Source organism: Marmota monax, unplaced genomic scaffold, assembly GCF_021218885.2.
Source record: "Marmota monax isolate L192 unplaced genomic scaffold, Marmota_monax_Labrador192_F-V1.1 WCK01_AAM20220418_F8-fsc00008, whole genome shotgun sequence".
NCBI classification, from domain to species: domain Eukaryota; kingdom Metazoa; phylum Chordata; class Mammalia; order Rodentia; family Sciuridae; genus Marmota; species Marmota monax.
In genome coordinates this window covers 19,718,774-19,745,730 of record NW_026694432.1, presented here as the reverse complement: position 1 = coordinate 19,745,730, position 26,957 = coordinate 19,718,774, and the positions used below count along the sequence as shown (strand labels likewise).

Genomic DNA, 26,957 nt, shown 5'->3' with positions numbered 1-26,957 from the left:
AGGTGTTGCCAGAGGCAGCTCCATGGAAACTAAAACATCACAACTTCACGAAAGTATCGCGAGAAGGGCGGTTGCGCCCGCGGCCCAGAAGAGGCGGAGCGAGGGCGGGAACGCTGAGTGAAGGGGGAGGAGCCTGAGCGCTTCCGAGGTCCTGGTCGCGAGACTGTCTCTCCCTAGGCAGCGCCCCCGCGTGACTGCGCTTTACATAATCGCGGCCTCGCGCGTCACAGTGGCGTACTCCAGTTCAGATCGAATCAGAGTGGTGTAAAGCTTCTCATTTCGCCCCCTCCTGCTTGATCGACGTCGAAGTGAACCAGTGAACGGGCGTTCAGCGCCGTGGTGCCCGCCCCGGTTCGCCCAGGCCCGCCCGCGCCGGCCCGCGCCAACCCGCCCTACTGCCGCAGCTAGCAGCCTGCCGCCACCGCCAGGTTGTGCCCCAGACTGTCAGATAAAGCAGCGGGCCGGGCCCGCGGGGCGGTGAGCACGGCCCGGGCCGGACATGGCGGCGCTCTACGCCTGCACCAAGTGCCACCAGCGCTTCCCCTTCGAGGCGCTGTCTCAGGGGCAGCAGCTGTGCAAGGTGCGCGGGCTGGGGCGGCGGCCGGGAACTGGGGACGCAGCAGGCGCGGCCCGGAACTCTCGGTTGTGCGGGACGCCCGGCGAGGTCCCTGAGGCTGGGTGTGGCAGGCCCGCCTAGCTGAGGAGACGCTCCCTCCCCTCAGGGGGCCGGCGGGGCACGTGGGGGAGTCCCAGGCCCAGTCCAGGCCCCCCGCGGCTGGCGTGTCCCGGTGCTTAGCAACCGCGGGGGATTGTTTTCCGAACCCGCGAGGTCGGGGGAGGGGGACGGCGGATCCCCTACTTGCCCCTGACCAACCACTCCGGGGATTCCTTTGGGCTGCCTTCCCCGCCCACGCGGTCCGCCCTGGTTGCCTACTCAGGGACCCCCTGCTCCGCCTGGGTTAAACTTGAGAGTTGGGTGCTGCCAGGGAGGAGTGTCTAGAACTCGGACACCTCACGGGCACTCTTCATCCGGTCTGAGTCGAAGGTGGCAAGGCTCTGTTTAAAAAAGAAAAAAGTCCCCAATGAGGCGCACGAATCAGGATGACTTTTAAACATCTAGTTGATGGCCTTCGGTCCTCGCTTTAACCAGTTTTTACCCCTAAAGTCACGGTGTCTCTAAATTTGCTTCATTCACTGTGCCTATGTCAATGAATAGAAGTGCTGCAGAGCAACAATAAAAGTTACCAAGCCCACTGAAGAGTGATGTTGAGATATCCTTAGATAATCCAGAGTTTGTGTCTCTGATTGGAGTAAGTCACAGTTGTATGTCAAGATTGCCTCAGATGGCCTTGTTTACCAAATCTGAGAGAAGGCAAGCGCTTGAGTGCCCTTTTTAGCCTAAAAATTACATATGATTTAAGGAAGTTTTAAATACATAAATAAAAATGATTTTAATCTAGCACCTTCATTTCACAAGTAAACCTGCTCAAAATCACACAGTAGCACAAGAATCAGAACTAGAATCTAGGATTTCAGATTCTCACTCTGGGTCTTATTCATATATGTTTGTTTTGCAATTTATGACCAGTACCATACAAATTCTTACTCCCACATCAACAGCACAACAGTGATGCAAATATTACAGAGGAGGAAAATAAGGCCCAGAAAGTTAAGTGACTCACTCAAGCATAGTGGCTGTGCTAGGAATAGTGCCCAGGTCTTCTTCCTACTGAAGGCTGTTTCCATTTGTGAGTGCCTTTTAAAATTATATCCTCATTTCATTTCAGGAATGTCGGATTGCACACCCAGTTGTGAAGTGCACCTACTGCAGGACTGAGTACCAGCAGGAGAGGTAGAGTTCTGGTTGACCATGAAAGATGTTATTAGGCTCTTCCCTCTTAAAAAACTGTGTTTGTATTTCATGTGCAGATATGTAATTAATTTCATTGTAATATACAGATCAGTAGTGAATTACATTATTTACAGATTCAACAGTTTCCTGATACATTGAAGGGTGTATAATACATACATTATATCCTAAATTTTATCCATTGATTGCTTTTTTTATTTTTTTCTGTACTAGGAATTGAACCCTTGAACATGCTAGGCAGTGCTGTACCACTAAGCTACATCCCCACCCCTCTAATTCAATTTAATTTTTTAAAATATATATTTATTTTTTAGTTGTAGTTGAACACAATATCTTTATTTATTTATTTTATGTGGTGCTTAAAGATAGAACCCAGGGCCTCACACGTGTGCTAGGCAAGCACTATATGGCTGAGCCACAACCCCAGCCCCCCAATTTAATTTTTATTCTGAGATGGAAGTCTCACTAAGTTGCATAGGCTGTCCTCAATATACAGTCCTCCTGCTTCCGCCTCCCAAATAGCTGGGATTATAGGTATGTACTGCCCTGCCTGGCCATTCCTTTAATTTTTAATTTTTATTTACTTATTTATTTTCTGTGGTGTTGAGGATCAAACCCAGAACCACATACATGCTAGGCAAGCACTCTACCACTGAGCTACATCCCTGATTGCTTACATTTTTAAAGTTACTTAGTTTTCAGGTCCTTGATCATTTTATATAGGGGTTATAATCTTGCAGCCCTAAAGAAACCAACCCCATAGCAGTAAAACATGAGCCTCAAGTTCCAGTATGTATATATACAGAGGATGAAAAATTTATAAGGTCAAAGAAGATACTTTTAGAAATATGACAATCCTGATAAAAGGTTTGTTAGCCCTAGCCACATTTGAAACTCATTTTACACTTTCCTGAATCAATCTCTGCCTGCGCTCTCCTTTTGGTACTAGGATTGAGCCCTAACCCTAAACCCCCCAGCCCTTTTAATTTTTTTGAGACAGATTTTGCTCTCTTGCTAAATTACTGAGGACCTCGCTAAATTGTTGAGGCTGGCCTTGAACTTGAACTTGTGATCCTCCTATCTTTTCCTCCTGAGTTGCTATGATTACTGGCTTGTATCACCACACCTGGCAAAATGCTCAAATCTTAAGTACTTCATTCAAAGAATTTTACAAATAGTAACCCCTAAACCTACAGAATGTTACCCCCATTCCTTTCAGTCCTGTCATGCCTCCTCCTAGTCAATCCTCAACACTCCTTGTTTTCCGTGGGCAACCACTATTCTGTTGATTTCCATTTCTATGATCAATTAACTTTTCCTATTGAACTTCTTATTAATGGATCATACGGATCATACTTAGAGCTGTGTTTTACCTTTCTCATTTAGGCCAATAATTCATCGTGAATTAATTTTTGTGTAATGGTGAGATATGAGCTTTGATCCTTAATTAATCCAAGATCATGAAAAGACATTTTTCTTTTTTTTTAAAAATATTTTTTATTAGTTATTGATAGACCTTTATTTATTTACTTACTTATATGTGGTACTGAGAATAGAGAGCCAGTGACTCACACATGCTAGGCAAGCTCTCTACCACTGAGCCACAACCCTAGCCTAAGGTCATTTTTCTTTGTGTGTGTGTGTGTGTGTGTGTGTGGTTTTTTTTTTTGGGGGGGGGGTACTAGGGATTAAACCCAAGGATCCTTAACCACTGAACCACATCCCCAGCCCTTTTTTACATTTTATCTGGAGACATGGTCTCACTGAGTTGCTTAGTGTCTCTCTAAGTTGCTGAGGCTGACTTTGAATTTGTAATCTTCCTGCCTCAGCCTCTAGAGCTGCAGGGATTGTAGGTATGTGCCACCACACCCATGCATTGTGCTGCTTCACTAATGCTAAGCAAATACTCTACCACTGAACTACATCCCCAGCACCTGCACTTCAATTCTTTACTGTTTTTCTTTTTGGGTGGTACTGGGGATGGAGCCTTGTGCATGCGAGGAAAGTACTTTGCCACTGAGTTACATCCCCAACCTTTTTAATTTTTATTTTGAGACAGGGTCTAAGTTTTCTAAGTTTTCAGCCTCTTAATTAACTGGGATGACATGTGTGTACCACAACACTCAGCTTGAACTGCCTTCTTTAAGTAGCAGAAAATTGCCCTGCCCTGGAAAGTATTTTGTTTGAGTATCTTATTTATTTATTTATTTATTTTCATTTTTGTCAATGCTTATCTCAGAGAAATCAGATTATTTTTTTTTTTAGTACTGGGGATTGAACTCAATTTTGAAACAGAATCTTGCTAAGTTGCTTAGGACTTTGCTAAGTTGCTGAGGCTGGCCTTGGATTTTCTTTTTCTTTTTTTTTAATATTTATTTTTTAGCTGGACACAATATCTTTATTTATTTATTTTTATTTGGTGCTGAGGATTGAACCCAGGGCCTCGCATGTGCTAGGTGAGTGCTCTACCACTGAGCCACAACCCCAGCCCCTGGCCTTGAATTTTCAATCTTCCTGCCTCAGCCTCCCAAGTCACTGATATTATAGGTGTGTGCTAGTGTGCCTGATGAGAAATCAGAAATTTTGATGAAATATTTGGTTTTAAAGTCTATTTCCCCACCTCTGGGATTTTCATATGCTTTTACTTACAGAGGACCTTAGTCTGTCTAAGGTCACCATTGAATAGCAAACACCCAATCACTAAGCTATATTCCCAGCACTCTGAGTTTATTTTCTAAATCCAAATACTTTATTCCTTATCTTAAATTTGTCAGTTATTCATCTGAATTAAAGAGAATTAATTTATTTTCTGCTAGTCCATTTTATTCTAACATAATTTTTTTTATATTGGGGATTAAACCCAGGGGTGCTTAATAACCACTGAGCTACATCCCCAAGTTTTTTTTTATTTTGAGACAAAGTCTTGCTGAGTTGTTGAGGGTCTTGCTAAGTGCTGAGGCTTGCTTCAAACTTGCTATCCTCCTGCCTCAGCCTCCTGAATTGCTAGGATTACAGGCATGTGCCATTGCACCCAGATCTAACATATTTTGAAGGTCTTTTCCATATCTGATAGTTTTATTTATATGGTACTTAAAGATGTCATAATCAGAAATAACTCACTCTTCATATTAAGTGAAGACTTATTTTATTTGAGATGACAAAATTAATAACCACATAATAATTCAAAGAGCTATTGGCCAGATAGATACTTGAAAGTCAGTTAATTAAGTATCCAGACCATATTTTACCTTGCCCTTGAGCAATGAGCAAATAAATTCCTTAGACTTAAGGAGGAATTCATTTACAGATGATCTAAGAAAAACTTGTCTTCTTTTTTCTTTAATAGCAAAACCAATACAATTTGCAAGAAATGTGCTCAGAATGTGCAGTTGTATGGAACGGTAAGTAAGATTTCTCTGTTCCTAACAGTGAGTACCTGGTTCTTTTGGAAATTTTTCTTCTGTAGACTATGAATGTCATTATAACTTTTTTATTAAAACTAGTTATATTAATATATCTAGTATGTCATTTTTGAATCTATTTAATACTTACTATAATGGACTTCTGTGTTTATAGTTACTCTGTCAGGATTGATTATAATTTTCCTTGAGTGGCATTGGTGATCAGTATGAAAAGATGAGGTGAAAGATGAATCCTGTGTCTTGACTTCTTTGTTAATAGTTGACTATTTTGAATAATTATCTTTTTTTTTCTTCTTAATGTTAGTGTTCAGAATACTATTTCTAAGCTAGGTATAGTGGCTCATGCCTGTTATTCCAGAGAATCAGGAGTCTTAAAGCCGGAGGTTGGCAAATTCCAAGCCAGCTTGAGAAACTTAGTGAGACTTCTGTCTCAAAATAAAAAATTAAAAAGGGCTAGGGGTGTTGCTAAGTAGTAAAGTGCCCCTGGGTTCAATCTGCAGTAACCTCCCCACCCCTACAAAAAAAAAGAACATTATCTGTGCAGGCATTCTCCTGATATGTTTATACACTGATGATGGTAAAGTGGCCTTTTCAGAAATTTGGAAGCACTTGCTGGTTTCTCCAAAGAGCTGGTTCTGTTGCATTTCTCATAGAAATCTCATCATACGTACTAATGAGTTTTTGTCATTTGTTCATTTATTTAAGAAATAGTCTTGTGAAGAAAAATGTTTGTATTAAAAATGAGCTTTGGGGACTGGGGTTGTGGCTCAGTGGTAGAGCGCTTACCTAGAATGTGTGAGGCTCTGGGTTTTAATTCTCAGCACGACATATACATAAGTGAATTAAATAAAGGTCCATCAACATCTTTAAAAAAAAAAAAAGAGCAGCATGAGTTCAAAGTCAGCCTCAGCAAAATCGAGGCGCTAAGCAACTCAGTGAGACTCTGTCTCTAATTAAATACAAAATAGGGCTGAGGATGTGGCTCAGTGGTCGAGTGCCCCTGAGTTCAATTCCCAGTACCTCCCCCGCAAATGAGCTTCATTTGATCAACTTAAAAGCAAATTTATAAAGTTGGGAATATATTTTTACTTACTCTGAAGGAATTATTGCTTTACAAAAATGTACTGGTATTTTATCACATGTTTATTTGATGCATTTTTCCCCCTCTTTAAGCCCAAACCTTGTCAGTATTGCAACATAATTGCAGCATTTATTGGCAATAAATGCCAGCGTTGCACAAATTCAGAGAAGAAGTATGGACCACCATATTCTTGTGAGCAGTGCAAGCAGCAGTGTGCGTTTGACAGGAAAGATGATAGAAAGAAGGTAAATATGTATTTTTCTTGATTTTTTTTTCTTTAAGAGAAATTAAAGTGGGCCAATTATATTAAAAAGACATATAACAGTGCTCTATATGTGTAATGTGAAATGAAATGCATTCTGCCATCATGTATAACATATTAGAATAAATAAATAATAAAAAAACTTTAAAAAAGACATATAACAGAGAATTCCTTTCTTGGTTCTCTTCTTGGCCTTGAAGAAGATAATTAGACTGTTTAATTTATCAGATGTAAGCCATTATATTCCAACATTTTACAAGAATCCAAATTACAGGGATCAATATCCCTGTAATTGGAAATATTGTATTCTAGGTAGTAATTGGCAGAAGTCTATAGTAAATTCTGTAGGAAGAGGTTGTGACTTAAAATAGTGCTATTACTAGTATTAATATCTGATATCTGGTTCTTTAATTTAATTTTTTTTTTTTTTGGTATTGGGGATTAGACTCAAGGGTACTTGACCACTGAGCCACATCCCCGTCCCTGTTTTGTATTTTATTTAGAGACAGGGTCTCACTGAGTTGCTTAGCGCCTTGCTGTTTGCTGAGGCTGGCTTTGAACTCGCAATCCTCCTGCCTCGGCCTCCTGAGCTGCTGGGATTACAGGCATGGATCACCGAGCCCAGCTCTTTAAATGTTTTTATATGTTGAAGTTAAAAATCACAAGAAGCAGGGCTGAGTTTGTGGCTCAGCAGTGGAGTGCTTGTCTAGCATATGTGAGGCCCTGGGTTCAATTCTGAGCACCACATAAAAATAAATAAATAAAATGGAGGTGTTGTGTCCAACTACAACTAAAAAAAAATAAGATATTAAAAAAAAATCACAAGAAGCCGGATACGGTGGCACATGTGTGTAATTCCAGCAGCTCAGGAGGCTGAGGCAGGAGGATCAAAGAGTTCAAAGCCAGCCTCAGCAATGTCATGATGCTAAGCAACTCAGTGAAAACCTGTCTCAATAAAAAATACAAAATAGGGCTGGGAATGTGGCTTAGTGATTGAGTGCCCCTGAGTTCAAACCCTGATAACCCCTTCTCCCCCATCAAAAAAAATCACAAGAACATAGTTATTTAGTGTCCTGTTTAAAAATCTCCCATGGTTTCTGGTTATGCTTGAACTAAAACTCAAACTCCTTCCTTACTTGCAAGTCCTGTACCCAGCAGTCAGTCTCATCTTCCGTCATGCTTCCAGTCTCTTCCCTTCTTCCATTCCTACTGGCTGCCTTTCAGTCCTTCAGACATGTTAGTCTCATTTCCTCAACACTGCCACCTTTAAGCTGGCTGTTCTTTTGCCCGATGTGCCCTCTCCACAGTGTTTCAACCCAGATGCTACCTCCTCACAGAGACCTTCTTTTACTACACTCCCACAATTACTCCTTATATCCAATTACTTTCTGTTATTGTCTTCATAGCATGTAACATTGTGAAAAATGATCTTGCTTATAAATAAGTATTTGTCCATTCCTGCTAAAAATTAGCTTTTTTTCCCATCTTATTGTTCCAACTATATATTTCCAAAGGCCTGGCATATGGTATGTAATAAAATAATATTTGTTGACTAGAAGAATATAGTATAGAAATTCTTTTTCAGTGGTCAAAGGTAATTTTCAGAGATGCTTAAGCTTTCAAGAGCTGACTATTGCTAACCAAACATGTTCATTTATTATGAAAGGATATAACTTTCAGTGACCAGAGTACTCCTGCCAACTAGGGTACCTTTCTCTGAGTCAAGATACTGGAGAAGCTGAATTAGTAATCAAGAGGTAGCTTATAACTGTATGCTGCCCAGGTCTAGGCAATACTGCAAGTTTTGCAGTCCCCCACATCTGAGTCCCTTCTTACTCCTGGAGCTAGCTAAATGAACCTGGGAAATTTATTCTAATTATGCATCAATTTCTTTATTTTTTTCAACAGGAATAAAAGTAGATACTTCACTAGGGGCATGGAGATATTTAATGAGATAGTTATATAAAACAATTTTGAGCTGACACGTAATATAACTCAATAAATGGTACCTGTATTAATATTAATTAGTATAGCTAATTTTAAAAATCTGTTTATACTAGAGTTCCTTAAGTTTTTACTTGTTACAATCCTAAGCGTTTGGGATATTTTTAGACATACTCATAAACTTTTGAGACATCTACTGGGCATCATGGCATGGCCTAAGATGGAAACTAAGACTGGAAAATCACAAGCTTAAGAACAGCCTGGGAAACATAGTGAGAACCTATTTCAAAAAAAAAAAAAAGAAAAAATAGAGAAGGCTAAACTCAGGGATTAAGAGAGGGTGCTTTGTGGCTGGGGATGTGATCTATTGATAGAGTACTTGCCTAGCATGCACAAGGCTCTGGGTTTGATCCTCAGCAACACATACACATACAACCACAGAATGGATCATTCAGATTCAGAATGCATTTTGTATTTATTTAGAGACAGGGTCTCACAATTTGTTATATGAAATTGGACAGTTTAATCTATTCGTGCTCCAGTTTTCTTATCTGTAAATGCAGATGATCAGACCTCAGTGGTGTTGGAAAGGATGCATTATTATGTCTGAGTCCCTTAATGGAATCTGATACAGAATTAAGTGCTCAATCAGTGTTTTATATATGTATATTTAGGTGCTGGGAATTGACCCCAGGACCTAGCATATGCTAAGTCAGTGCTCACTGAACTACATCCACAGCCCTTTTCATTTTTTTATTTTGAGACAAAGTCTGGCTAAGTTTCCTAGGCTGTCTTCAAACTTGTTTTTTTTTTTAAGTTTTTTTTTTTTTAAATATTTATTTTTTAATTTTCGGCAGACACAACATCTTTATTTGTATGTGGTGCTGAGGATCGAACCCAGGCCGCACTCATGGCAGGCGAGCGCGCTACCGCTTGAGCCACATCCCCAGCCCTGTCTTCAAACTTGTAATCCTTCTACCTCAACCTCCCAAGTAGCTGGGATTACAGGCATGCACCACCACACCTGACAATAATTTGTTTTTGATATTTTAATTCTCAAGATTATCTTTTATGTTTAAAGTTTAGTTTATTTACTTATTTATTTTGGGGATGCCAGGGCTTGAACTCAGGATCACTTGGCCACCGAGCCACATCCCCAGCCCTATTTTGTATTTTATTTAGAGACAGGATCTCACTGAGTTGCTTAGCGCCTTGCTGTTGCTGAGGCTGGCTTTGAACTCTCAATCCTCCTGTCTCAACCTCTTGAGCTGCTGGGATTATAGGCATGCATCACCATGCCTGGCTTTAAGTTTATTTTTATTTTTTTAATTTTTTTTAAAAAAGAGAGTGAGAGAGAGAGAGAATTTTAATATTTATTTTTTAGTATTTGGCGGACACAATATCTTTGTTTGTATGTGGTGCTGAGGATTGAACCCGGGCAGCATGCTTGCCAGGCGAGCACGCTACCGCTTGAGCCACATCCCCAGCCCCTAAGTTTATTTTTAAAGGAAAGATTTATCTTTGGTTCTCTGTGCAGTTTCTTGTTCAATACTTATTTTCTTTCAGTGGAATTGCATTTTTTTTTTTAATCCTTTGTTGAGGGGGTAGGGTCGTGGCTCAGTGGTAGAGTGTTTGCCTTGCATGTGTGAGGCACTAGGTTCGATCCTCAGTACTACATAAAAATAAATAAAGATATTGTGTCCATCTACAACTAAAATAAAAATTTAAAAAATAATCCTTTGTTAAATTCTTTCCTGGCCAGAGTCTTCTATTGTGTTTTAAAATCAGGCTTTCAGATCATGTCCCATAACTATGGCATAAACTAGATTGAAGTTTTTTTCAAAGTGCATTTGTATATTTATAAACAAATAATTAAATACCTATCATCTACCAGACTCAATTCTAGGTATTGGAAATATACTAATGAACTAAATAAATAAGACCTTATTCTCACAGACTTTATATTCTTTTTTTTAAAGTTTATTTATTTATTTTAGATATAGACGGACACAATACCTTTATTTTATTTTTATGTGGTGCTGAGGATCAAACCCAGTGCTTCATGCATGCTAGCACTCCACTTCTGCGCCACAGACTTTATATTCTTGTGTATCAGAGAGAGATGGATGAAGATAAAGAAGGACATAAATAAACACAAATTTTAGAGTACCTGGTAGAAAGTCAGTGAGGTTTCCACCTAAATTGGGCAATCAGGAGATGACATTTGAGTTGAAACTAAAATGATGAGAAGACAGTAGGCACTCTTGATGCTCTGGAGGGCAAAGGTTCCTGGAAGAGACACCAACTGTGCAAAGACCTTAAAGCAAAAATGAACTTGGCACATGGGGAGAACAGAAGGCAGAGTGAATAAGGGGAAGAAAAGAAAATGAAGTTATTATAGACTAGGTAGAGGCTGCATTTAAATCATATTAGCCATGGTAAAGTTTGGATTTTATAATAGACGAGAAAATCTTGGATTTTAAGGAAAGAGTATGCAGTCACATTTACATTAATGAAGCCCTCATCGGCTGCTATGAAGAAATAGTTCACAAGGCCCCAGGAATAAGAAGTAGGGTGGTCCTTTGGATGGCTCTTGAAATAGTGACAGATGAGAATGGTGTAAAATGGAAGTAGTGGAGTTAGAAGGAAGAGGATAGTTTCAGACTGATGAACTTGCTGATGAGTTAGAGAACAGTGATGTAACAAACCCTTGTTTGAGATGGTGCATATGATCTAATTTTAGCAATTGTAAATGCAGGCTATAAAATTCTATAAAATATCAGCAACCTGAGTAATTACACCCAGCTCTCCACAAAGGGTTTTGCATTCCAAATGCTCCACAAAGGCACCCCAGCTTCAGAGGGTTGTGGAAGTCATTCTGCTTTCCTAGTTTGTGTCTGGCTCTCTGGTGCACAGCTGCTTCTGTTTAAAGGAATCAACATTATCTAGTTTAGACTATGCAATGGAAGGCTGCCACCAGGGACTAGTGTCTGGAAGCTACACATCCATTCGTCTTTCTCTGGGGAAATTATTTCCATCTCAGAGAAGGTATCCAGATGCCATTTTGTGAGCCATTATATAATGTATTAAAACTGAAGTATGGGAGAGTTTGGGTACATGATAGTCTAAGGTTATAAAATTTCATTTAGGGAGAATAAGTTTAAGAGATGTATTGTACAATATGGTGAGTATAGTTAATAATGAGTTGTATTCTTGAAGATTGCTAAGAGAGATTTTTTAGTTTTTGTTTGTGTTTGTCTTTGGTACTGGAGATTGAAACCAGGGGTGCTTTACCACTGAGATACAACCCTAGCCCTTTTTATTTTCTGAGACAGGGCCTCATTAAGTTGCTAAGGGCCATGCTAAGTATCTGAGGCTGGACTTGAACTTTCAATCCTCTTGCCTCAGTCTTCCAACTCATTAGGATTATAGGCATGCGCTACCATGTCCTGCTAGATGTAAGTGTTCTCACACACACGCACACACAAAATGTAAGGTAGCTGGGAGCAGTGGTGCATATCTATAATCCCAGCAGGTTGGGAAGTTGAGACAGGAGGATCTAGAGTTCAAAGCCAGCCTCAGTAAAAGTGAGGCGCTAAGTAATTCAACGAGACTCTGTCTCTAAATAAAATACAAAATTGGGCTGGGGTGTGGCTCAGTTCAATCCCTGGTATGCCCCACACACACACCAAAAAAAAAAAAAGGTAAGGTAAGTCCTGTTAATTAGTTTGATGTAGCCATTTCACAATTTCTGTACATTTCAAGACTATATGTTGGGGCTAGGGATATAGCTCAATTGGTAGAGTGCTTGCCTTGCATGCACAAGGCCTTGCTTCGATCCCCAATATCACAAAAAAAAAAAAAAACTACATGTTATACATTAAAATACATAAAATTTTTATTTGTCCATTTAAAAAGTGAAGTATAAACTTTGTTTCATCTTCTACCTTCTCCCTGCTGAGTTTTCCATAATGAGCACCATGGAAACATCTGTCTTTTGAAGTTCTTGTGGGACCTTTGCTCTGGTCTGTGTTTGCTAAGATGAAGAAAAACAAAATAAGCACGAATAAAATAGAGGCTGTTTTTACTAAACAACTTTTATGTTGGCACCATGCTAAGTGTTTTATGTACATTATGTTACTAAATCCTTGTAGCAGCCCTCTGTGACTTGCCCAAAGTTACACAGCTGACAAGTGGGAGAGCTGGAACTTAACCCAGGGGTTCTAATTCCTAGTGCCCATATTCTCAGTCACTGCACTACATTTCCTGTTCTTTATCTTTGTCTCCTTGTCTTTCAGGTAGATGGGAAATTGCTATGCTGGCTGTGCACACTTTCATACAAACGTGTTCTCCAGAAGACCAAAGAGCAAAGGAAGCACCTGAGCAGCTCTTCTCGTGCAGGCCACCAGGAGAAGGAACATTACAGCCGCCTGAGTGGTGGTAGCCATTATAACAGGTAACCCCAGGTAACCCTTGCAAGAGATAGGACTAAAAGTGCTAGGTAGGTGAGATGTTGGGCAGTCAGGGAAGATATTGTATAAGTTTTCCCATTTTCTCTTTGGTGACAAGCCTGTAGGAAGAATCCCATTTGTCATATTTTATAATTTATAATGTCAATTTTATAATTCCTGTATCTTCCAAGAGCCATGGAGATTGATTGATTTCTTTTTTTCTTTTTTTTTTTTAAAAACAAAAAAAACACTGGCTGGGGATGTGGCTCAAGCGGTAGCACGCTCGCCTGGCATGCGTGTGGCCCGGGTTCGATCTTCAACACCACATACAAACAATGTCCGCCGAAAACTAAAAAATAAATATTAAACATTTTCTCTCTCTCTCTTAAAAACAAAAAACACTAGGGATTGAACCCAGAGCTTCTCTACCACTGAGTTACATCTCCAGCCCTTTTTATATATTTATTGTTTAAGACAGGATCTCGCTGAGTTATCCAGGTTGGCCTTAAAACCTGCAGTCCTCTTGCTTCAGCCTCCTGAGTAGCTAAGATTACAGGTGTGTCCCACTGCATTTGGTGCACTTTAAGGTGTCAGAATTTTCTGACTTTGTATTGTGTCTTAAAGTTTTGTGGAACTTACTCCATGTGTAGTGTTCTTGTCATCCTTTCAATGTTTTTTTTTTTTCTTTAAAAGACATTTCACTTCCTGAGGGACACAGCTTTTAAAATGTGTATTTGGCCAGGAGAGTGATAGATATTCTAGATTTGTTAGAGTGAAATCCAGTCAAAAAAATGTTCTTCCATTGATGCCTTAACCTTCCTGTCAGAGTATCTGTAGTTGTGTTAAGATCTGTGGCTCTGGATTGAATCCTGGCTCTGCCAAGTTTTCTATGGGTATCTTGGGCAAGTTTTCTCATCTGTAAAATAAAAGAAATAATAGTATTACCTCATGGGGTTGTTGTAAAGATAAATTATATAGTGCATGCACAGTGATTAGTTTTATAACTGGCACATAGGAAGTATTCAATATATTTTAGTTATTTTTTATTATTACCATCATGACTTTGTTTATTCAGCAGACATTAAGTACTCTAATGGACCAGGGGTTCTACTGGGCATATAGAGGTGAACAAAAGAGTCATGCTGCTCTCCAAGAGTATGCAGTCTGGTAGAGAAGACAGACTTGTAATCAAATCATTGAAGCCTAATGTGAAGGGCACCACAGTGGGAACATATCAAGATACAAGTATGGGAGGCAGTAATAATTAACCATCTCAGGAAACAAGGCATGGCACGCTTAGAGAAGAGCTGTTAGGTAACTGGATCTCGGGATGAGCTGGATCATCAGATAAGACTGGGCAGTGGCATCCTAGGCTAAAGGAATAGCATTTGCAAAGAATTTGAAGTCCTTTTACTCTGCTGGAGCTTGTGATTGAGAGTTGGGGAATGAAGGAAAAAGGATCATGCAGACCTGATAAAGGAGTGTGAAGTTGGGTTAGTAGGAAGCCACTGAAGGGATCTGTGCATGGGAGAGACTAAATCTGCATTAAAAACAACCTTGATTGGTGGAGAAGCATCAGAAGTAAAAAGGTCTGGGGGCTACTTAAGAAGCTTTTTTGTAAGAGTTAAGATAAGAACCTTATCTGAGCCATGTTGGCACTTGCCTGCAATCCCAGTTACTCTAGAGGATGAAGCAGAATTGCAAGTTCAAGGACAGCCTGGGAATCTTAGGGAGACCTTGTTTCTTTTCTCTTCTTTTGTTTTTGTTTTTGGTACTAGGGATTAAACCCAGGAGTGCTTACTGAACCATATCCCCAGCCCTCTTTTTTTTTTTTTTTTTGAGAGTCTTGTTCAGTTGCTTAGGGTCTCACTTGGCTCATTTGGTTGCTGAGACTTGGCTTAAACTTGTGATCTTCCTGCCTCAACTTCCTGAGGTGCTGAGACTACAGGTGTGCACCATTGGGCCAACTAGGAGACTGTTTCAAAATAAAAGAAGGATCAGGGTTGTAGCTTAATGATAGAGTACTTGCCCAGCATATATGAGGCCTTTGGTTCAATCCCAGAAAGAAAGAAAAAAAAAAGGAAAGAAAGAAAAAGAAAATAAGGTCTTGCACAGAAAAGCTACTATCTTATATTGGTTCAATAGACAGACTTTCATTGTGGTATCTTGTTAATCTTTGATTTCTAACATGTATTTCTCTATTTTTGCCATTAAAAGCCAGAAAACACTTTCTACATCTTCAATTCAAAATGAAATCCCAAAGAAAAAATCCAAGTTTGATTCAATCACAACAAATGGAGACAGGTGAGCCAGTTGGAGTATGTGTGCACACACAATTGAAATGCATACACAGTTCCTAAAACTAGAATATGTTTTAGGTTGTACCTTGGAGCTAGTCTACAGCTGTCAATGAACCATTGAGGGATTAGCTACTTGATAGCTGATATATTTAACAGTACTTATAAACAGCAGTACTGATAACAGTCAAATCTTATTTAAGCATAAGAATGTGTAACTTGTAACTGGATTTAATAGCAGTTGAATTCTGCAGTTCACTAACTAACTGTCCTACACTGATAAACACTGAATGTTTTTCATTGTGGTCTGTGCCTGTAGCCTCCTCTAGGCAGGGTAGGAGTTGGTTTTCAGAGGTAGAGCAGAGACAGGTGGGGTTAACGCAGTGTTGTGTGAGGGGTATTCCATACTTTCATAGCATTCAGAAAGCCAGCCCAGTGCAGATACTGGATCAGAAGAGAATGAGATGCATTTAAATATTTTTGTTTTATTTCCAGCCTGTCTAAATGCATAATTTTATTCCTCACTTTCCTCTCTCCTTCTCAGCGATGCTTCCTCTTACGAGCTGCTTTGTCCTAATATCCAGAGTGCCCCGTCCGTGTTGGTGCAGTGGGCCACTTCCCAACAGAGTCTTGGGGCCAACCATTTTCCTGTTCCTCCAGGCCTGGGCATCTTGAAGTGAGATCACCTGACACAGTCCCTAAGTCCTTGGAATCATCTCCAGTCTGAAAATGTCTCCCATTCACAGTTCTCCCTCCCATTCAGTGGTGGATACAGGAACAGACCCTCAAATAGACTTACCAGGGCTGAATTTATTCATCAGAGTATAAAACATCTGTGAAAATTTACTCTTTCCCACTGTCTTTTTCATTAAATTTATTTCAGACCCTACCAAGATAGTGTCTTTTTACAACTAGTTTAATTGATGTTAAACTTCTTGAATTAAACCTTCTGGAAACATGTAATTAAATGTTCAGATTACATGAGGGAAGGAACCATGAAGACCATCTTTGTGACCAATTTTTCTATTCTCTGAGCAGTCAGCCTGGCCATTCTGAAAGCATGTGAGGCAGATAGTCTATCATCTCTGTCATTGTGCATGACCCTTCAAAAACTACTTAAAGGAATGAAGTTTTCTTTGTTTTTTAGGACACAGGGTCTCACTACATTGCCCAGGCCCAAATGATCCTCTCACCTCTATATATAGAAGCAGGGCATTCAAGCCAAGACCTATACCTGTATTTATTTATTTTTTTTCTTTTTCTAGGTTTTTTTTTTTTTTTTCTTTTTAAAGACCTATACCTTTAGAGTTTTCATTTCTGTTTGTGCTCATTTATAACCCAGGTTGGATTGAATGACCTTGATAAAGCTCTTTCATGTCCTCTAGTTTAATCAAGTAGTCTTTAAGTTTATCATTTAGTAGTTTATTCTGTTCTTGAGATATTGCACTGTTTTTGCTGTCCATTGCCATGGATACACAAAACTAAAAACTCCATCTCTCTGTTCAGACTATTTTATTGCATCTCAGAGTTCAGTCACCAGCAGTGACTGTATTCCTCATGTAGGATGCTGATTCTTGAGGTCTTTTATCCATAGAAGATACTAAAAGATCATTTTCTCCTTAGATGAACATACTGATTGTTTAAAGTATAATTTAATCTCAAAATTGGAAATCTGGAAAAATTTTTTACATACATAAGTTCTATTTGAATATCCTATATTACCAGTCTTAACATTTTATTCCCCTTATTTTTATTTAAAAAAAATTTTTTTGTAGATGTAGATGGTCAGAATGCCTTTTTATTTTACTTATAATTTTTTATGTGGTGCTAAGGACTGAATCCAGTGCTAGGCAAGCACTCTGCCACTGAGCTATAGCCCTAGCCCCCTTATTTGTATTTTTAAAAAAACATTCATAACACAGGATAAATTACATTTTGCTATCCTGTTTACTATTTGTGGGTTTTCTCCTGCTTTTAATTTATTTTTAAAAATAAATGAGAAATGCTGCTTTTAAAAATAAAGGAGAAATGCTGCTTTTAATTTATTTTTAAAATAAATTCTTAGAGGCTGGGATTGTGGCTCAGTGGTGGAGCACTTGCCTTGCAAGTGTGAGGCACTGGGTTTGATTCTCAGCACTGCAAATAAATAAATAAAATAAAGGTCCTTCAACAACTAAAAAAGTTAAAAAAAAAAAAAAAACATTATGAGCTGGGTACAGTTTGCACTCCTGTAACTCAGTAGAATGAGGCAGGAGAATCTCAAGTTTGAGGCCAACTTTAACCCTGTTTCAAAAGATAAGAAGAGGTAGGGATATAACTCAGTGGTAGAATGCCTCTGGGTTCAATCCTTAGTACACAAACAAACAAACAAACCTGAAGCATTCCAATAGTGCTTTGTTTTTTTAAGACTTTTTTAAATCACACAGACTAAAAAATTTTAAATGCATACCTATGTACCAAGTATTATCAGTCAAAATGTCTATTATTTACCTTCCTCTCACTTTTTAATTAATCACAAACCACTTTCCTGTCCCCACCTTTAAAATATTCATATACTTTTAAATTTATGCTCTTACTCTTTAATATTTATTCTTTATGCCTTCTGCAAGTTTGCTCCTTAACTTTTCAATGATCTTTCTATACTGCCACATTCTCCTCTCCTATTTATTTAGTACCAAGGCATATTTTTTTCTTCTCTTATTCTTTATCCATTAGCTTCCTATATTGTACAGACAGAACACATTATCTTAACTTTCTATAATAGTTTCATAATCATAAGACTTGGTCTTTTCTGTTTTTCAAAAATTACAGCCTCACTATTTTTAATTTGTTAAAGTTGTAACAAAACTTTTTAACTTAAGGAAAATCTGAGATAATGGTTATCATTCATTCCTTCCTTGAGAAAATGTACCAGCTACTTTTTGACCATATTTATTTATTATTCCATAGGAAATTTTTAAAAAGCAGTTTTGGGTAGTGAGTGGCATTGAGGCAGGCCTTGTGGCTTATTGTTTCTTAAGATCCTTCTTTTCCTTGTAATTTCATTTTATTCTCCCTCCTGAAAGATAGGACTTCTGTGTGGCATTTGAGGACCAATGTGCAGGGTTATAGGGAGGCAGGTTTGGGTTCAACTTAAGGAAGATTATTATATTAACAGCTTTTGGGAGAGACAAGTTTCATGGATAAGTAATGAGCTCCCTGTCATTGAAGGTATTTGAAAAAAGACTGGCTTTTCTGTCTTGCTAACCTAATCCTCTTTTTTCATTTCCGGCGGTTCTTATTGGACGAAGAGTTAGAGAGTCAGAGAGATAAGCCCCTAACACAGGATAGACAGAACTGATTTTGTCACAATTTATTGGTAGGAGAGGAATCTTCTCTCAAGAAACAGAGGAGAGCATTAGGACCCTTGAGGACAATGATGAGTTACTTATACTACTAGCTCATTACTCTGTCTCATTCATTTCTGTATTTGTGTGTTTATATAGTCTGTTAGGTTGAGAAAAGACAGGTCCTTGGTAGTACTGAAATACATGTAAAGCTGCAGATATAAGGGTACTTCACATTTGAAACTGGGAGAGATTGTCATATGTCTTTTGCATTTACTTTTTGTTATCCAATAATTCTGTACAAGGATCAGTTTGTGAAAGTAATCTGTTCATTCTTCCTCCGACATTCTTCTTACATGCTTCATGTAGACTAGAGTGGGGGACAATGTTCTCATCAATGAAATGTGTCTTCCAATTCTAACCATAGAAATGTTTGGCTTGGTAACTATGAGGAAGTATGTGCTGTGGTCAAGCTAGCTGTTTGGAGTTTCTTCCCATGTAGAGAAGATGGGATGTGATTTAAGATATAAGAAGGAGCTAGGTACAGTATTGCATGCCTGTAATCCTGGCTATTCAGTAGACTGAAGCGGAGGATCTCAGAGTTCAAGGCTAGCCTGGACAACTTAATGAGATCCTGTCTCAAAATAAAATTTTAAAAAAGAGATGAAGATGTAGCTCAGTGGGAGAGCACTTGCTTAGCATGCATGAGGCCTTCCCTGTGTTCGAACCCCAGCACTGAAAACAAAACAAAAAACAGGAAGAACCAACCACAAAGAGAGCTACAAATTCTTACTCTATTGTCATAGCAAGTTGATTTGTTTTACTTTATTTTTTAAGTTATTATTTATTTATTTGGTACTGTGGTTTGAACCAAGGGATGCTTTACCATGGAGCCACATCCCCAACCCTTTGTATTTTTTATTTTGAGACAAGAACTCTCTAAGTTCCTGAGGCTTGTATTAAATTTGTAATTCTCCTGCCTCAGTCTCCCCAGTTTTGTGATTATAGCCATGTAGTACCATGTCCAACCCCTTCCTATTAGTTTTTCACAAAAAGAACTGGTATGAAATGCAGCATCTTCTCAGAAGCCACATCTCTTCATAATATATGCACTTATAATCTATCATCTATCCAGAATTCTAGGGACGTTTTGTAATCACAGATGTTATAGCTCTTTCCGAGGTTCATCTTGGGGACCTTTAGTGAACCTGAAGTAGTATCTGAGGCTCTTAGAATATAGCATTTACTTTAATCCTGAATTTGAGAGAAAATGCTACAGGATGCCACTGTGTTATGGTTTGGGTTGGTGTCATTCTGAGGATCACCTAACCTGTGTAGTTCCAGTTCAGCAAATGCTGTTGAGTCTGTGTATATGAAGCAATGTTCTCAATACTAGTAATTCAAATAGTTACTCCTGCCCTTGAGGAGTTCATAGTCAAGTGGCCTAGGATGCATCCTGAGATAGAGAAAAGTATATATCCATCCAAGTTATGATTTTTCCCCCTCCATTTTTCTATTCAGCTTTTCCCCAGACCTGGCTCTGGATTCACCTGGCACTGACCACTTTGTCATCATTGCTCAGCTGAAAGAAGAGGTAGCTACTCTGAAGAAGATGTTGCATCAAAAGGATCAAATGATCTTAGAGAAAGAAAAAAAGGTATGGTTAGTTAACACTTTTCAGACCAGAATGATGCAAGGGTAAGGTATATGGAACATGATGATAACTCTATTTGAAATTTATTGAGTAATTACTATTGATGCTTTTAGAGAGATCCCATGGCAAGGTGGGATGTCCTAGGGAGAGGCTAACCATTTGCCAGTACTACTCATGGGATGACATTACCTAGATCAATTACCTTAGCCCAGTGGGTTCAAAAAGCTGAGTTTTCTTAGCATTAAGAAGGGAGTTCCATGGCTGGGGTTGTGGCTCAGTGGTAGAGTAGCATGTGTGAGGCCCTGGGTTCGATTCTCAGAACCACATAAAAATAAAGGTATTGTGCCCAACTACAACTAAAACAAAATATTTTAAAAATATATTTTAAAGAAAAAAGGGAGTTCTACTTTTTAGGCAGGACATTTGTTAACCAAGGTAACAGAGATAATGTATAAAACCACAGTGTCTACTTCTTAATTCACAGTGGGACATACAATAGCATTCTACTATTCTCAGCATGAATTACCTTGGATGATTGTAGTCAGAAGATGCTGAATAACCATGGAGTTGGAATAAGAAATAGTGTTTATGTAATTGGAATGTTTAATGCTGTCAGGCTAAAAGAATCTGTTGTCTCCATTTCTGTTATGGGGATGGCTGTATCCATGGTCCAGTAATACTCAGAGTATGAGGCCAAGGCTCCCCACTCCCTGGACAGTGTTCAGGTGAGCCCCTCTCCATGACTCTTGCATCACTTGCTTTGTGTCATTGCTACAGCTCCTTTACTAAGTGACCCACTATAAATACATAAATACCTTATTAATATTTTAAGTGTTAACATTCTATCTGCACATTAGAATATTTTCTATATTCTTATATTTCTAGTATATTTACATTAATATCTTTAGAATGAGACCAGTTTTATTTTGGTCTAAGAGTCATCTGCTTCTTCTCCCTGCCCCCCTTGATACTGGAGATTCAACCCAGGGGTACTTTACACTGAGCTACATTTTGAGCCCTTATATTTTTTTTATTTTGAGACAGGGTCTTGCTAAGTTGCTGAGGCTGATCTTGAACTTGCAATTCTTTTGCCTCAGCCTCCTGAGTCACTGGGATTACATGCATGCACCATCTCCCTCTCTCTTAGATGGAGGGGAGCTTTTGACATTCTTGTTCTAATTTGTTGTTTATTATTATTTTCTTTCTGGGTTCTTAGTATCTCATTTTGTGGGGTTGGGGCAGGAGTACTAAGGAATCAAACCAGGGCCTCATGCATAATAGGCAAGAGCTCTACCACTGAACTACATACCCATACCCTTTTTATATTATTTTGAGACATGGTCTCCATAAGTTGCCCAGGCTGGCCTTGAACTTGCATTTCTCCTGCCTCGGCCTCCTGTGTTGCTGGAATTATAGGCATGTGCCTTTGCACCTGGCTAAGAGTATCTCATTTTTGCCTTCATAACAAAAACTTTTATTGCTGACTTTGTGCCTAGTTCTACTCTAAATGCCTTTATGTATTAACCACCCATATAACAAGTTTTTGAGGCAAAAATTATTATCATAATTTCATATATATATATATATATATATATATATATGTTGTAGATGGACACAATACTTTATTTTGTTCATTTATTTTTATATAGTGCTGAGGATTGAACCCAGTGCCTCACGTGTGCAAAGCAAGTGCTCTACCACTGAGCCACAACCTCAGCCCCTGTTATCATAATTTTATAGGTGAAGAATATCTCTGCTGTTTTTCTTTTAGGGCTCCAGTTACCTCCCTTATGTCTGTTCCTCCCTCCATGGCTATATGTTGTCTTATACCACATTCAGAATGCTGTGATTCATTCTAAGTGACTCACAGACATTTACAATGTTAAATTATCTTTTGCTTTTCCTTTTTTTTTTTTTTTTTTTGAGATGAAGTCTGTTGCCCAGACTGGCCTTGAATTCCTGGGCTTAAGCAATTCTCCTGCCTCCCAAGTACTGAAACTATAGGCATGCACCACTGCATGCATTATTTTCATCTGATTTCTATCTCATTTTATAGATGGGGAGATAGACCTAAAGAGGGTAAATAGTGTGTCATCACACAGCTAGTAAATGGCAGAACAAGGTTATGAATTTATTACCCATTCTGACTCTCTTGTACTTTCTACTGTGTTGGGCTATATCCTGCCAGTAGAGAAGGCACCATCCTGCCAGGTGGATTCATGGGGGGACACCCATATTCTTTCAACTTTACAATGTGACTGACAGATGAAAGTAGACCCAAGTATATTCTCTTCATGGACCAGATCAGAATGGCACATAACAGAACATTTGCAAAACAGACAAACACTTGTTTTTACTGCTTTGCAGAACTGGAGTTTTGAAAGGAGCAAAAACAAATAGACTGTTTCATATAGATTTCAGGATTAAGGACACATTCCCTGGCTTGGGACAAGCTGTTCTGCATCATGCCAGCCTTTTTATTGGTCGGGGATTAAGCCCAGGGGCATTTAACCACTGAGTCACATCCCCAGCCCTTTTTATTTTTTATTTGGCAGAGGGTCTTTCTGAGTTGCTGAGGCTGGCCTTAACTTGCAGTCTTCCTGCCTTAGCCTCCAAGTCCCTGGGATTATGGGCAAGCACCACCATGCCTGGCCTGCCTGCCTTTCTTTAGCCTCCTCTCCTGCCACTATCCAAGTTATCATTCATTCAAATAATCTCTCAATTATCTCACATCTCTCTGCCTGTGTCCACACCATTGCCTTTGCTTAGATATCATTCTTAATTTATGTGCCTCTGTTGCTCCTGTGCCTCTCAAACTCAAAATAATCTTTCTGACTTACATGTCCCTTCTTTGTGCTCCTTGAATAACATTTCAAAATAAAAAGGGCTGGGGATGTAGCTCAGTGATATAGCACTGTCTAGCATGCATGAAGCCCTGGGTTCATTCCCCAGCAGAGCGGGGCAAAACATGAAATCTTAAAAACCTGCTAGTGGTTAATTAACAGAAATACTAATTCAAAGCAGGGCACGGTGACACATACCTATAGTCGCAGCATTCAGGAGACTGAGGCAGGAAGATCATTTCATCTCACTTAAGGGACATCCTGAGGAACAGTGAGAAATCTGTCTCTTAAAAAAGAAAGAAAAGAAATGTTAGTTCGGGATTTTTTATAATTTTCAGGGAAGCTTTAGAAAAAAGTAGGATACTCCCTGGCTTTGACATAGGTATGGATCTGCAGGTCAGCCCTGGATTTGTTAATTTGTTGGACCGCTTAGCTGTCTGATACCAAAACAGTTCTCATTACATAGAAATTTCTTATGGTCACTCTGCCTTTTTTCCTTCAGATTACCGAGTTGAAGGCTGATTTTCAGTACCAGGAATCTCAGATGAGGGCAAAAATGAACCAAATGGAGAAAACGCACAAAGAAGTCACAGAACAATTGCAGGTGACTGCTTATTATGTGGTAACTAGAATACTTGGCTGAGTGTATTTTAATTCATTTTCTCTTAGATTTTTTTTTCTTAAGTATTGACATATTACTAATGTAATATTACATATTACTAATGTAATTACATATTACTAATTAGTCTCCCTTTTGGATACCTTTTGTTTTACTCTTGGATATGTTCTGATCTTTTCCTCTCAGAAAATTTGTAAATGGTTCCTTGATTTTGGAATGTGCCAGATGTGATTCCAGGTGTCTGAATTATGGATTCTGTTTAACTTGCTCATTAAGGCACTGCATAGTTTGTATTACATGGAACATCCTTTTGTAATAGTGGATGCCAAGAGATTAGCAAATACTTTTTTCCTTAAACCAAATCTCAAGCCCTAGAGTTTTCTATTATTTGTTTTTACCTCTAGAATGGTTCATCTCTTCCTGACCCTCTACATTATCTGCCTTCACATCTGCTTGGAAAACTTATCCCATTATTAATTATTATTGTCTATTAATAATTACTCTGCATGGAAAACATATTCTTTCCTGGGCAAACATCCTCTCACACTGATTTATTTGTTTATTTAATTTATAGGCCAAAAATCGAGAACTCCTGAAGCAGGCAGCTGCCTTGTCCAAGAGCAAGAAGTCCGAAAAGTCAGGAGCTATTACCTCTCCATGACAGACTTCAGGAGGCTCTTCAGCAACAGAAGATGGGGTCATCCTGGGTTATGGTTGGAGACCTGGCTGTTCTCTGGGAATTGCAAACTTTCTTAAGAATCTCTATTTTATTACAGTTATCCTTCTTTGTGTGATTGCAGTGAGCTGAATGGAAACATCTAGTTTGTGCTGTGTTATGACTGCATGCTTGAGTGTTTGGGATTTCAGGTTCAATCTCCTCTTTCTCTCACACTACTCCTTCTATGCTTTTCTTCCTCTTCTACCATCTCTTCCTCTTTTCTTCTCTCTCTTCCCTTTTCTTCCTTCTATCCCTTTCTTCCCTTTCCTATTTCTCTATGTATTTTGGTTCTACTCTTTGTTCTTTTGTGGTGGTCACTGCTCAGTGTTATGTGCAGAATGATTTTTTATGTCCATCCTTGCATCCTGCCATACCCATGAGCAAATAGTTTGGCATTAATTGTATATCACTGCCACCCTCTAACTTTAAAAACTGCCACCTTAAGACTTGGTACAATGAGAGAGGCTTTCTCTCTCCAATAAATCTTTTGCTTCAGGGTATACTCTTGGGTTTTTTTCCAGGTATATTATGTATGAACTTTGTACTATGTATAGCCAGAGTTTTATTTATTTTTTAAAAAAAAGAAACTTTTTCTTGATAAAAGAATAATGGTAGCCTAGCTAGTTGTTCTTGTAAAAGCGATGCCTCTTGGGGGAAAAAAAAGTCCTATTCTCTAGCTTTTAGAAAATGCATCAGATATTTTCTTTCTTGTTAACTTTAGAGTCTTAAAAACCGATTACCAAGGTAAAATAATTTCAATGTACATGTATGGAGTTAAGTGCCTTTTAGAGGATTTCTTGGAAGATCATTTAAGGAGATACTTAAGGGAGGTTGCAAAGATTTTGAACAGTCTGTCTTTTTAAGTAAGGGCAGAAAGAAAGGTTGTCCAGGTTGTACTGGACATTTCCCTCCCCCACTTCCTTTATTCTTTTAGGTAATTGATTTTAAATTCTCATACTGCCACTTCTTTTAAAAAAAAAAATACCCTTTACCTATATAAGTTGTTATACTGGGCTATTATTGTCAGAAAACATTTATTATTATTATTTTTTTTTATTAAACGGAGCAGATTCAAAATGGTTCAACTATAGGACATTCTGGGATCAGTACAAACTGCTCAAGTATGGACTATTAGTCCAAATGGGAGAAATAATATCATTGTACTTTCTTCCTATTTCTCTTCACCCACCCCAGCCTGTATACTCCCTGCTTTTAATGGAAAGGTATTGAATACATGTGCTTCTCAGAAGCAGTTTGGCGTCAGCCAGAGATATGTGTGGCCTGTCTTCCCTTCTTATCCCAATAGGCACATGGATTCACTTTTCTAGGAAAGGGATAGACATGTATTTCTAGCTGTACTCTCAGGTACTCTATGTGGTCTTTTTAAAGAAGTTGGGGATGTGTGTAGTATATGCTGTGAAGTAACAAAATCAACAACCCTGGAATTATTAATGCAGGGGGGTACTAGAGTTAAAGGTAATGGTGAGGGCAGATGACATTTGTAGTCTCAGTCTACCAAAATTGTAGCAGTAAATTTAGCTTGTTAAAAGCAGATGTTCTATAATTTGTGATAGCATTCTCACAAGTGGAGCCATGCACATAATTGGACAGAAATGTGGAAAGGGTGGCTTCCTTCTGCTAAGAGATACAGTGGACCATGTGGCTTAGATATCGCCCTGGTAGGGGATGTAATTTTCCCTTCTAAGCAAGGGGAACAGCAGTGCTAAATAGTTTTGTAACTTTTTGAATGAGAAGCTTTTAGGTAAACTGTCAGATAATATTTTTTAGATGTATTTGCATTGGCTATGGGGAAAAGATTGAGAAAAATGACAGTCATTTTTTTTTTAAATTTTAAAGACTGAGAAACTCTGTTATCTGAAGTATGATAATATAAAAACATTTAGTTTTATACTAAATCTTTTTTTAAGGTCTTGGCATTTAATATAAAGCAAACCCACACATTTTCTAACTTTCCATAAGTTCTTAAAAGGGAAAGAAGAATCCTTAGTCTTGAAATTTTAATTTTTAAAAATCATGACACTGTTTTGCCATGAAATTGAGTAGCTAACTTTTGGTAACACCTTTTGTTTCTTTGTATGTTTGTAATAATGGACATTTTAAAACACAGGAATGTTTTGGTTTGTACAGACTTTGACAAATGTGTGTTAATAAAAATTCATATTGACTCAAGTACAATTATTAGTTTTTGTTTCTCGTCCTCTCATCTTCTTCCCCTTTTTCTTCTCCTTCCTCCTTCTCCTCTTCTCCTCTTCTCCTCCTCCTCCTTTCCTTTTTCTTCCCTTTTCTCCTTTTTTCTTCTTTCTCCTCCTCCTCTTTTTTTTTAATCCCTGGCCCTTGAGTTTATTTTTTGCCAGTTCACCATTATCCCCTTCAACCCTGAAAACAGAGTGTCTTGCTTATAGACTAATAGGGAATTTAATATCCATCAGAGGATAAAATCATTCTCTTC

At 38.6% G+C, this 26,957-nt stretch overlaps 1 protein-coding gene across 3 annotated transcripts; it reads left to right on the top strand.

Moving 5' to 3' along the window:
• Positions 1–376: 376 nt before the first annotated feature.
• Fam76a (family with sequence similarity 76 member A) lies at positions 377–26,677 on the top strand. 3 transcript variants are annotated; one of them, XM_046468463.2, is made up of 10 exons: positions 379–580; positions 1,788–1,852; positions 5,217–5,271; positions 6,466–6,618; positions 12,878–13,035; positions 15,248–15,334; positions 15,872–16,003; positions 20,175–20,310; positions 23,653–23,754; positions 24,344–26,677. In XM_046468463.2, the coding sequence occupies exons 1-10, from the start codon at positions 500–502 to the stop codon at positions 24,428–24,430; spliced, it is 1,056 nt and encodes a 351-aa protein (XP_046324419.1). In that variant the 5' UTR covers positions 379–499; the 3' UTR covers positions 24,431–26,677. The 3 variants fall into 3 exon arrangements, with proteins under 3 accessions (XP_046324421.1, XP_046324419.1, XP_046324420.1); XM_046468465.2 differs by lacking the exon at positions 6,466–6,618 and having other exon boundaries at positions 377–580; XM_046468464.2 differs by lacking the exon at positions 15,872–16,003 and having other exon boundaries at positions 381–580.
• Positions 26,678–26,957: the final 280 nt, after the last annotated feature.